This window comes from Portunus trituberculatus, chromosome 41 (genome assembly GCF_017591435.1).
Source record: "Portunus trituberculatus isolate SZX2019 chromosome 41, ASM1759143v1, whole genome shotgun sequence".
NCBI classification, from domain to species: domain Eukaryota; kingdom Metazoa; phylum Arthropoda; class Malacostraca; order Decapoda; family Portunidae; genus Portunus; species Portunus trituberculatus.
The window spans coordinates 14938441-14952010 of NC_059295.1; the positions used below are offsets into that span (position 1 = coordinate 14938441).

The 13570-nt window shown below is 35.0% G+C and overlaps 1 protein-coding gene across 1 annotated transcript in view; it reads left to right on the plus strand.

Moving 5' to 3' along the window:
• LOC123516673 (integrin alpha-5-like) overlaps positions 1-12775 on the plus strand; it is a 64372-nt gene extending 51597 nt beyond the window's left edge. Inside the window, exons 19-23 of the mRNA XM_045276275.1 lie at positions 1126-1255; positions 1849-1995; positions 6574-6651; positions 6866-6910; positions 9542-12775. Coding sequence (XP_045132210.1) covers positions 1126-1255; positions 1849-1995; positions 6574-6651; positions 6866-6910; positions 9542-9697 — 556 coding nt within the window. The 3' untranslated portion in view covers positions 9698-12775. The remainder of the gene's footprint in view (positions 1-1125; positions 1256-1848; positions 1996-6573; positions 6652-6865; positions 6911-9541) is intronic.
• Positions 12776-13570: the final 795 nt, after the last annotated feature.

A 13570-nucleotide genomic window follows, 5' to 3' on the forward strand; every position in this document is an offset into this window, starting at 1 on the left:
TAGCTTTCTAGAATGCAGTGTTGGAGTTTGAATTGAGTTGGAAAGAGATGTTTTACATGGTTTTAAAAGAAATATGTTAATAGTAAATATTAAGACCAGATAGCATGAGCTTATATTTCTCTTATAAACCTTGAACTGGGAGATGAAGGAAAAACAATTTTACAGAGAGGTCTATGCTCATGCTGAATCTCTGTTTGCGGAGTCAGCCTGCTCATCCATTTTTGTCTTTTTTTCCCATGGTCCTAATTGTCTTCTGAGATCCTCTGGCATGTTGTATCTATTTAATGTCTCCTCTCGACCTGCACCTCTCCATCTTTTTCTGGGTCTTCCCCTCAGTCTATTACTGTCTGTTGCCCCTTTCTAATCTTCTTTTAAGTTTTTTGTAAATCATCTCAAGTTGTCCCATTCACCTTAAATGAGCTGGGTGTATTTTATTTTATTTTTTTTTCAACACTGAAACAACTTGCAAAATTTTCTCTAATTTTATTATCTCTGATTTTATCTCATGTCTTTCCTGTAATCAGTCATGAAACTCTCTCCTCTGCTGTTTGTATTCTACTTCTCTCCTTTCTGTTGCACATATTTCTGAGTTGTACATCACAGATTTTGAGTGGAACATAATCTTCCTGACTGTTAGAGGGAGATGTGCACCTGTGAGCAGTGGATATAATGCTCTTGTTGATCAAGTATATTGCATTATTCTTTTGGTTATTTCTTGTTTATTTATTTGCTTTTTATGTACATAAACTTTTTAAGTATATAATTTCTTTGACGTATTTGACTGTCTCCCTGTATTTCTACCAAAGAGTTGTCATTTTCCCCTCTGCACACTTTCCTTATTTCATTTTTTTTCCACATTCATCTTTAAACCTACATTTGTCAGGAGCTCATCTTCAAGTTTAGGCTCTTGTCACTCCATACAGATATATCATCTGTGTATACCATTGTGTCTCCTATGTTCCCTTTTATAACACTTCTTTACTTCATTCAAATAAGGAATAAAGAAAAATTATTTAATTATTCTTTTTTTTTTATACATATTATGGGAAAGTAGGTTGTTGCTATGATGTTGACAGTGATAATTGAAAAAATGACAAGTTAATTACTTTAACTTTTTTTTGCCAGTGTACTTGTAGGAATTGGTGACAAGCGTACTGAGTATAAAGAAGTCACTTGCTCAATTGGAGAAATAACTGCAGGTGAAGAGATTATTGTGTCACTCAGATCCAGATTGGTGTTGCGAACTCTAAAAGAGGTATGTATTTAAGGAAAAAATTTTTATAATAAAAATCTTCACTTGCTTTTTAAATCATTGCATACATCACTAAATTTAACGTACATCTAAGTACTTACTTCTTTGTTGTGTCCTTTTATAACTATTAATGTGGATTTGATATCCTATTTCTGTTAAAAATGGTAAATATCTTAAAGAACAGAATAATCATAGAATATTGTGTGCTTTTATAACTGTACTAATGTGGATTTAATTTCCTATTTCTGTTAATAATGGTATCATAGAGTACAATGATCACTCAGCATTATTGAAATATATTCTCTATTGTTTTATCAAACAAGTTGATTTGGCATCATAAGAATTTATCAACAATCATTGCCACCATACTGCAGATTACTGTTGTACATCTACCTTAATTGTTCTTGGAATCAGACTTGGAAATGCTCCAGAAATATTTTCCTTTTTCATTTGAATATGATTTGATAAGAATAAAATAACTGAAAGCTGGAAATGCAGAAGGATATTCATACATGTTAGATTTGTGACTGCAATTTTGTTACTGTACATTATTAAGCTTTGACCATAAAGCTTATGTCTGCATGACTCTTATGCAGCTTGAACTGGGCACAGCTGTGAAGAATGCATCATCCTTTATGGACCTTCAGATCACCAAAATGCCCCTCAGCCATGACCTGCCGCCTCCATCAAGTTCTACCATCGACACAAAAATTTCATATCAGAATGAGAATCCAGATGCAACGGTATGTTTTCCTTTAACTTCTTCACTATGGGCAACAGAAAACAGCTCCTGGCACCATATCCGGGCTTGATGGGGGTGGGGATATACCTGACTCAGAGGCAGCTAGCTCTCTCTCTCTCTCTCTCTCTCTCTCTCTCTCTCTCTCTCTCTCTCTCTCTCTCTCTCTCTCTCTCTCTCTCTCTCTCTCTCTCTCTCTCTCTCTCTCTCTCTCTCTCTCTCTCTCTCTCTCTCTCTCTCTCTCTCTCTCTCTCTCTCTCTTTAAAACACTTTAAACACTTTATTATATTTGTCTGTAATACACTTATAAGTTTATGGTACAATAAATTTGGAAGACAAACAGCCCCTTTTTTAAGCAGAAGCTTTTTGGGCACACTTAATATCTACTAAATACTGTAATACTTAACTAAGCTAAACTAAAAACCTAACTGAAGATAATGCAAAAAATAGTATTGGAAAAACAAAGGACTTGGGGATAACTGACATTAAGAGAACAGGAAGGAAAGGGAAGAAAAAAAAAAAAAAAAATTTTACATGAAAAATGGAATCTGAATTGTAAATAAAGAAATATGTTTTGTGAATAATTAAACAGACAAAAATGCTAGAGGATATAAACTATTTTGATTACAACAAGAAAATAAAGGATATAGACTATTTTGATTACAATACTACTGTAAATAATAAAATACATATGTATTACTTAAAAAGACTGAAAGACAGTTTATTCAGAAAATTATGATAAAAAACTAAAGGATATAGACTATTTTTATTACAATACTAATTAATAAAATAAATATGTATTACTTAAAAAAGACTGAACGACAGCTATTTATAAACTTACAAAATGTGTCAGTATAGAGACAATAAATATTCTTTTAGTTTTCTCGTAAAGATGTTTATGTTTATTGAGTTTTTACATATGTTGGAGTGCTATTCCATATTTTGGGACCTTTGAACATTAGAGAGTGTTGGTAGAGAGTTAAACTGTGATGAGGAATCTGTAGAGAATGTCTGTAGCGTGTGGAGTGGTTATGGGTTTGAGTCAGAGTACTGTTACTGCTGGAATTTATCTGTTTGAACATATAAGATGCAATAGAGAAGTTTGATAGATCAGAGAGTTTAAGGATTTTCATGGATTTGAAGAGTGGAGGTGTGTGTTGGAGGAAGTCATTATTTGTCATGATTCTAATTATTTTTTTATGGAGAGTATTTAGATTATGTAGATGATATAGGTAGGTAGTGAACCAAATCGGATTACAGTAGGTTAGGTGTGGGAATATGTGGGCATAATACATAATTTTTATAATTTTTAGTGGTACAAAGTTTTTCATTTTCAGTAATAGAGCAATTGACCGTGATAATTTAAGGCAAAGGTTTGATATGTGATATTTAAAAGTAAGATTATTGTTAAATGTGACTCCAAGAAATTTCATCATAGAAACCTGAGTGATCTCTCTCTCTCTCTCTCTCTCTCTCTAGAAATAATGATGATAAATGATTTTTCATAATAGGTACATAAAATAAGAAATAAACCCACACATTTTATAGGGAAAAAATTATAGCTTGTTTTCTCAAGGCGATTTTCTGAAAATGACAAATGATAGAAAACGTTAATTTTCATGGTAAACTAATCTATTGGTACCATAAAAGAAAATAAGAAAATAAAATAATAATTTCCAGCATGGCACATCAGTACTTATATCCTGATATAAGAGTCATACCCCCTTTGTAATAATGATAAAAGTCAAGTATGTCATCGTATCATACACAGCCTACATTCTGAAAGATCTCATATAGTATCCAGGGAAAAAAAAAACACCATCTTAGCCTCATTTTCTCTCCAAAGTTGGATGTTGCATCTATGTGTGCAAAGACTTAAATTGCTTGTGCCCACATTCTTGATTCTTCCGAGTTTTTACCATCTGGTTTTGACTCAATAGTCACTCTCTTACTAAATTTATCTGTGCTGTCTATCTCTCTCCTAACTCCTCTAACTATAGTAATTTTTTTTACTATTTAATTTCCAAAGTGAAGCACATACTATCCCTCTATCTTTTGTGGAGACCTCTATCCTTGGAGATTTCAATGTTCACCACCAGCCTTGGCTTTCCTCTCCCTTCACTGACCATCCTGGTAAACTAGCCTTCAACTTTGCTATCCTCCATGACCTTGAGCAACTGGTGTAACACCTTACTCATGTTCCTGACCGTCTTGGAGATACAGCCAACATTCTCGATTTTTTCTTTACCTCTAATACTTATGCTTGTGCTGTTGCCCTATCTTCTCCCTTGGGCGCTTCCGATTACAATCTCGTGTCTGTATCTTGTCCTATTTCTTCAATCCAGGATCCCCAAGGTGGAGGTGCCTCTGGCATTTTGCTTCAGCCAGCTGGGGGCACCTGAGGAGGTATCATGATGATTTTCCCTTGGATGATTACAGTTTCCATGTCAGAGACCCCATCTCTTTGTACTGAATGTATAACAGAGGTGATTATGTCTGGCATTGAGACATACTCTCCTCACTATTTTTGTCAACCTAAACCTTCTAAACCTTGGTTTAACACAGTCTGTTCTCATGCTATACATGATAGAGAGGTTGCCCACAAAAGTTACTTGAGCCTTCCATCACTTGAATCTCGTGCACTTTATATTTCTGCCCGGAAGTCAAGTCTGTACTTCAACTTGTCAAGCACTCCTTCATAAAGAGAAAATGTTGAAATCATTCAAACTCCAACTCCTTTTGTGACTTCTGGCATCTGGCCAAAAACATCTCCAATAACTTTACTTTTTCATCTTTCATTCCTTTATTTCATCCTGAACAACTACCATCACATTTGTCTCTAAAGCGGAACACAATCTCTCAAACCTTTGCTAACAACACCTTGGATGATTCTGGGCTTGTACCTCCCTCTCCTCTCTCTGACTATTTCATGCCAAAGCTCTTCATAATGATGTTTTCCATGCCCTCACTGGCCTAACCCCTCCAAAGGCTTATGGACCTGATGGAGTCCCTCCTATTGTTCTCAAAAACTGTGCTTTCATACTTGCACCTTGCCTGGCCAAATTCTTTCAATTATGTCTATCGACTTTTACCTTTCCTTCATGCTGGAAGTTTGCCTACATTCATTCCGTTCCTAAAAAAGATGACCATTTTAATCCCTCAAACTACTGCCTTGTAGCTATAATTTCTTGCTTATTTAAAGTTTTTAATCTATCCTCAATAGGAAGATTCTCAAACATCTGTCACTTCACATTCTTCTCTCTGATTGCCAGCATGGCTTCCGTCAAGGTTGCTCTACTGGTGATCTTGGGGCTTTCCTTACCGAGTCTTGGTCATCTTTTTTAAAGGTTTCAGTAAAAGTTTTGCTGTTGCATTAGACATGTGAAAAGCTTTTGATACAGTCTGGCACAAAGCTTTGATTTCAAAACTACCCTCCTACGGTTTCTATCCTTCTCTCTGCAACTTTATCTCAAGTTTCCTTTCCAACAGTTCTATTGCAGCCATGGTAAACACCCACTGTTCTTCTCCTAAATTCATTAACAGTGGTGTTCCTCAGGGTTCTGTCCTATCACCCACCCTCTTTCTGTTATTCATTAATGACCTTCTTAACCGAACTTCTTGCTCTATTCACTCCTACACTGATGATACCACTTTATACTTTTCCATGTGTTTTCATAGATGAAGTATACTAAGGTACATATATATATATTACACACACAGGCAACGAAGGTTCACACAACGAAATTTCGCTACAACGAAGGTTTCCTTTTACTACCAGCTACTCGTTTAACGAACATCTTTAGAATACACCAGCGCCTCTCATGGACAAAACGTGCACCATTCACTCCCCCTAGTTCAAAACAATAACAGCATCAGCAGCAACTCGTCTTCCCTCGCTCTACATGCCACCAAAACGCCCTGCAATGTCGCCTAGCATTGCTAAGAAAACCAGGAAGTCTCTTACTCTCAAAGTGAAGCTGGATATTATTCATAGACACGAGAGAGGCGAGAAAACTAATAGCATTGCTTCCCACCATGGCTTGACTCCATCTACTGTCTACCATTTTCAAGTCAGCAGACTATTAAGAAGGCTGGTGAGATCATATCTTCCTTGTAAGCTAAAAAGAACCACCTGAACTCGTGACTATGCAATGGATAAAATGGAAAGCATTGTGGAAATGTGGTACATAAGTTTTATATGCAGTACAATGATGTACCCTTTTGTTTACATTCCACATGTTGCCAGCTAGCATATTTCCCACTCCACTCTCCCTCCCTTCATAAATTTAAGATCATCAACATTATAAAGTTACTTACATACATATATTAGTGTACATTATAATGACTTAGTCTTAAAGTAAACTGCTTAAATGTTTAACTTCATAATTTTTACTTTCATTAATCCTTTCACTGTACTATGATGCACTCTCGCTTTGTTTACTCTCAATGGAAGCTCAAGTCAGGGGTCAAACTTGTTATAATTGGTTCGCTTAACGAAGGTTGTTTTAGTAACGTAACCCCTTCGTTAAGCGGGGGTTGCCTGTATATATATTGAAATAATAATTCTGATGATGACCTTCAGGTACCTGTATGGGTGTACATAGTGTCAGTATTGGGTGGCCTTCTCCTGCTGGGCATCATTGTTGTGATCTTGTGGAAGGTAAGTTTGGCTGCAAAAGTGTACTGTATTTTTTATCAAGTCAAGGATATACATAATTTATTACATGCATTTATATTGTCAAATGATATAAGTAAGTACTTACTAACTCTTATGTGGAAATTTAACGTTTATTTCTTCAGAAAATTATGCAGCATTGATGCTTTCAGTTTAATTAAAATTTTTCATATTTTTATAAAAAACACTTAATTTCTAGTGTGGATTCTTCAAACGTAACCGCACGCAGACTCCAGATAATGTGGTGAGTTTGTAACACAAATTTGTGTTTTCTTTTTGTTTTCAAGTTTGAAAGTGAAAAATTAATATTAAAGAAAATATCAATTTACTCATCATTAGACTGTTATTTTTGAGACAGGAGTATTACATTAGTAATAATTCTTTAGTACAGAAGGCTTTTCTCAAACTGCCATCAAACTATCTTGTAAGTAATAGATATTCTATAACAAGGAAACATGATAAAAAAGAAAATCTAGCTTAAACAAAGAACAGGTTCAGTCCACCAGAAATAACTAGAAATGCATGCCAAAATTAATTATTTTACCAGAATGACTCATAAACCAGCAAAGACATGCCCTGAAGCTGTATTCATATAATTCAGTTTCTTGCTGTGGATGTGTTTGGCAAAATATTGTGAACTGCATTTATTTACAGAGTATTTCTGTGTAACCAGTTATAGATCGAAATCATGGTAAATCATCAAAGTGCTAGATGCATGCATTGTGTTGAATTGCCAAGTGTGATAACTAGCCATGGTACTGTTGAGTATATCATATGATATACAAAGAGAGAATGGTCAGTCTGTCTTGTCTGGCAATTCACTGTTTGGTCTGTTTCCCACTTCTGTTGGCCAACAAAGTGAGCATCTGAGAGACTGAGAGGAAACACAGTCTTTACTTACAGTTATTGCATTTGCCAAATAAAGCAGGTAGATTGTATTGTCTCTGAATGACAGCAAATGCTGTTTTTTAACTAAACAATAAACAAAAATATGCCAATATGACCACTAAACCAATATCATTACTGTATTTCAAAGAGGAGCAGACATTTATTTATTTATTTACTTATTAATTCTTTATACTTTTGATTGGTTATTCAGTTGATGGACTTGTCTTTTAGTCTCATAGTTAGCAGGTTGTCTTTTATAGTCTCATAGTTAGCAGATTGTCTTTTAGTCTCAGTTAGCAGAATGCTGCCAATTTGGTTGACTGATTTTTTCAATCGTTACATCTGTATGTGGCTGTTACTCAGTTTTATTCTTTACTTTATCAATACCACAAATGAAATACTTCACCAAGAAACCAATGAACAGGATATGATGGTATATACAAAAAATTCCACAAATGGCTTGTATTTAGTTACACTTTTATGGCAATTGCTGGTAACCAAAACGGTAATACCAAACCAGGAAATCATAAGATATTTTTTTCTAGATTCAGCCAGATTAATGATTAAAGCAGAATACAGATTGGTAAGTCAATGATAGGTGACCTGAATGCATGCTGTTTGAGAGAAAAAAATAAATATGGTATGGTAGATGGAAAGTGGATTTAAGGGAGTAATTTGTATATACATAAATATAAATAAAATAATTGTGTTAGGTGTTAGCCAAGTATTTATTTGAACATTGATTGAATTTGTAGGTTATCATTAGCAATGTGCAAAATACTTTTACATAATATATTGTAATGTCATTTCTTTATATCTTTTTGTATTACTTTTCTTTAGTAAATCTAATTTAATATTTACTATGTTCCTTTTCAGACTCTGATTTATCCTGATGAATATTATTCCTAATATTTCATTCCTTGTGATTTTTCTTTTACACTTTTCAAATAGGGTTTTAATGTAAGTTTCAAGGACAGTTTCTGTGGCACTGGATGACTCCTGCTTGTCTTGATGCTTGATTAACATGGATGTGACTTGCATATTCTGCACAATTTTGAGGCAGCACTTAGGCTCTACACAACAGAAAATACAGTGGTATTTTGGGTTACATCCTTAATCCGTTCCTTGACTTAGGTGCAACTTGATTTGGGTACAAGTCAGATCTTTATTTCCACTGTGGGTAAATCCTTGAAATAAGTTTGATATGAACCTGTTGAAAAGCCTCACCGTAAACAAACTAAAAATCCCAAGCCCCCCTGTGGTTCTTTTAGTGATCCACACTGCACATCTGCATTTTCTCAATAGTTTTTCTCAGTAGCAAAACATCTAATCATCAAATCATCAAATCTATAAACTTCATTACTATGGTGTACTTATTGTTGCCTTTAATAAATCTTTTTCCTTTAGGGTTTGTGTGCAGAAAAGTCTTCAGAGTTTGTCAATGTTAAATTATGAATAATCTATCCACATCTAGTTTGCATTACATTAGTAGCATTTTTTTTCTTTTTTTAGATAAAGTTCAAGAACCATATAGGTATATGTAATAAAGATATAGAAAAATAATATTTGAAAAATATGATAATTTACTACATGGGCAGTTTTACAACCAGAAAAAAAAAATTAAGATGAAGTAGACAAAAATCAGGGAGTTAGCTTAGAGACCAAATATTTTAAAGCTCAAAAGTCGGCCAGAATCCTATTATGGATTATCTATCAGCAAGCAACAAGGCACAAACAGTATCAATTAGATCTCAGATTATTGCTACTAACCAGTTGCACTAAGCAGCTGTAGATCAACTGTAGATGACTGCCACTAATCCTGATAGAGATGACAAATTACTTTTCTGGCTCTAATCCCTCATATCTGGAATTTGTCATTTCTTTCTTGAAGCACACTCATATTGTTGTTGACCATCTTTTTGGTATCCATTTTTCATTTCTCCTGACCTTAACATCCACATCTCTCTCGGTACTAACATTTTCACAGGCTAAAAGTGAAGAGGAACATTTGACAGAGGAAGGGAAGACAGAGCAGGATATGGCACCAGAAGAGGAGGAACAAGAACACATTAAGACACCTGTCAGCCCTATGCTGAAAGAAACTGAAAGTGCAGCTGCAGATTTTGAGTTCTTAAGAGCATGATACTTATTCATGGTGCACGTTGGTGATCAGTGCAAAAATCACTGTCATTTTCATGTATGTTTTATTTGCAAATTGTAATTTGGGACTAGTTCTCATTCAGAATCTACTTTCTCAGTTTCTCTATAAAACTTAATTAAATTAATTATACGTAGTATTTTTCAAGGTTTATTATTGATGTTACTTGTCAAAGTTTCTCATTGGATGAAATTTGATGTCCTTAGGTAAATCTGAAATGTGAAAGTTTTGATAAAATAAGGGATAGAAAATTTGGATCTTTGCAACTAAGGCAATAATTATTAACATCTTTTTTATTTTGTCGTAATTTTCTTTGATTTTGTTTTCTGTTTTTGGCAACTGTATCAGCTGATGGTCCTTTTCAAAGAAATCACCAATTCTAATACAAATGCAATTGTAATGAAGCTGCTTCAATAGAAACCATCAATAACTTTTACTGAGAACTAGGCATACAGTTAGTTAACCATGCATAAGTCAGACAAATTTTGGGGAAGGCCAATCCAAGTTATCACACACATGCACAGCCAGCTGTGTAAACACTGACTTTGGTGATGGCAATGCCGTGGCACGCACACCTTTTTCACATCTTAAAGAACTTGGACAACTTCTCAAATGACTTGGATGATATAAGAGCTATTAGGTGTATTTTAGCCAGTATATAAGCTGAGTGGCTTAAAATTACTCAATCAAAGGCAAAAAAAATGCCTACTGGTGCACTCGGGATAGAAAGTGGAAAAAAATCATGAGCGTCTGACTTACCTGATATCCAGCTTATCTGGATTCAACTTAGCAGGGCTTACTATACTTTAAACTGGTATAGCTACGTCCTTAAAAAGCTTCTAGATTGAAAAGACACCATGTTAGCAGCCAGAAACAGGTCACAATCAGAACTTTTAGCAAATGCCACAAATACATCCATCTGAAGTTTCTCCTAGAACGGATAGGCCATTCGTCAGATATAGGCCATGGGGTTTGTATATCATTAAGTAATTGATATTGCACTGGTCATTGATTACATGTAACATTTCCGTCCACAGAGACCATGAAGTTTTTGGTTTTATTGTTGCTTGCTTTACTAGAAGCCAGTGTTAGTGAATCGGTACAAGCTCTGGATGCATTGTTACAGTCGTAAACTAATCAGTGCCATTCAGTGTACATTGATATGCAAGCGAGAAGTCTTCATACATTTGATTGATTTGAACATTTTACATATTAATTTCAGATTTGCCTATTTCCTGATCTTTAAACAGATTTATAGAAATACTAGTCAGCCTTTTTTGTTCAGCAAAAGTGAATGGTTTTCATAATATAAATCTCTTTATGATCTCTATGCCATTTACTGCTGTTTACTGTAATCTTTATGCTATTATCATTGTCAACATGTATTTTCTAGGGTCTCAGAATCTGTACAACATTTTTGTGTATAAAAAGTTTACTTCAAATTTTCTAACCGTACGATCACCAGATTATTGAGTACATGTATATGATGTGTTAGTGTTCAATAGGTTAATAAAGAAAACTGTTTGGAAATATTTTAACTTGAATAATGCAAGTTATACCTGCTTATTTGTAATTAAGCATTTTCTTGATGTGAATGGTACCTGTATTTTTATAATTATTAAGCATTTTCTTGGTAGAGAAGAAAAAAAAGAATATTGTTCCTAATTATATATTCAAAAGTATGAATGATTAATTAATGTTCATGCGATCAAATATCGACATGAATTGATTTTGAAAGACTTGTCAGCTGTATTGTAATATGAAATGTAAAATAGTTAATCATAAACAGTAAAGTATAGAGATGTAACTGAATGTAAAATGAGTGTATTTATAAGGATATGTTTTTATTATTTTAATACACTGATTTTGTTTAAAAATTTTCTTTTTCTATTGGAGCAAATGTTCATATGTATAAAAGAAACTGAGCAAGGACTACAAAAAGTTGTAAAAAGAAATCCTACTTTTGTGCCATTTCTTAAAAAAAAAAAAAAAAAAACAGAAGAGCATTCCAAGGCTGGAATCCACAAATCTTGCAATCTGTGATGGGAAGAATTAACAACCTCTGGCAACTAAATTTTATCCATGAACACAGGAGGATGTGGTTGCCATGGTAGCAAGGTGATTAGCAGGTTCGTAATGACACCACCTCCAAAGGTGGTGTTAAGAGTTTCCATTGTCTTGTATGAATATGAGGCGTTCAGAATACTAGTGACGTAAGCGCCAAAAATGGAAAACGGAGTTAAAGTTTTGTAACATTCAGAACGCAATAACTTTTTACTGAGATGAGTTAGAAAGCTCTAGTTTTTTTTTTGCAAAATGAAGCTCTATAACAAGGCTTTGCAACCTTTGTAAGGAAATTGTAATTACATTCTGAAGTTGCTCATTAACTGCGTTTTTCCAAGGGGGGCTTCTGTATTTTCGGAATGAAAAATTAATAACAATACTAATATTAATAATGAACAAACTCCACCCTTAAAAAATAATAAAAAAATAAAAGTTACTATGTAAAGCTCGTGTGTGTGTGTGTGTGTTTACCTAGTTGTAGTTTTACAGCGCCTGGGTTCACTAATCCCAACCAATCAATCAATCTCTCTCTCTCTCTCTCTCTCTCTCTCTCTCTCTCTCTCTCTCTCTCTCTCTCTCTCTCTCTCTCTCTCTCTCTCTCTCTCTCTCTCTCTCTCTCTCTCTCTCTCTCTCTCTCTCTCTCTCTCTCTCTCTCTCTCTCTCTCTCTCTGCCCACAGCCCCACAGTATGTCCTGCACAGTATGTTGATGAACCCACAGTCACTCCCCATAGCCCTTCCTCAAATAAAATACCTCCTCTCTCTCTCTCTCTCTCTCTCTCTCTCTCTCTCTCTCTCTCTCTCTCTCTCTCTCTCTCTCTCTCTCTCTCTCCTTCATGCCCAAAATAAGGAATACAATCAGTTGCCATTAGAAACTTCTACAATATTTTTTTCTGTTCCAGTGAGAGTTCATGAAACTCTTCCCAAAATGTACAGATGAATGGATAGCCTGGAAAATAGATTGAAGGATTAAATAAAAGGATAAATTGCTGAAAAAAAAAGTTTGTTATTCTGTTCCTATGATGTGTGTGAAAGGAAGGGCTGGGGATAGAGAGACACACAGATAGATAGATAGACAGACAGATATTGAGTGTTAAATGAAGAAAGGATTTGTGTACATGGAAGACACATTGAGGGCCACAAATCAGCAGCAGCAACTATAGTAATAGAATTAGTAACACATGCATGCATGCACGCACGCACACAGTGTGGAAAACTACTTGAGATGGAGGGAGATGAGAATGGTAATAAGGGATGCACAGTCGGACTGGTTGGTGGTGAAGAGTGGAGTCCCACAAGGTTCAGTGCTGGCACCAATACTTTTCCTTGTCTATATTAATGATATGCCAGAGGGAGTAAACAGTTATATTAATTTGTTTGCGGATGATGCGACGTTGTGTAGGTGTGTGAAGAGTGAAGAAGATTGTGAAATTTTACAGGCAGATCTGGATAGGATTTGGGAGTGGAGAAAGAGGTGGGAGATGGAATTTAATTTGAGCAAGTCATGTGATGGAGATGGGAAAGAGTGGAAGACAGCCAAGAGGGTCATATAAGATGGGTGAAGGAGTAGTGTTGAAAAAGGTGGAAAAGGAAAAGGATTTGGGAGTGATAATACAAGACCATGGGTAGTTTGAGGCTCATATTGACAAGATGTTTGGAGAAACATATAATTTTATAAGAAATATTGGATTAGCGAGGCAAATGGGCAAGCCTCTTAATGTGTAGCCCCTGTTCACCTAGCAGTAAATAGGTACGGGATGTAACTCGATGGATTGTGGCCTCACTTTCCCGGTGTG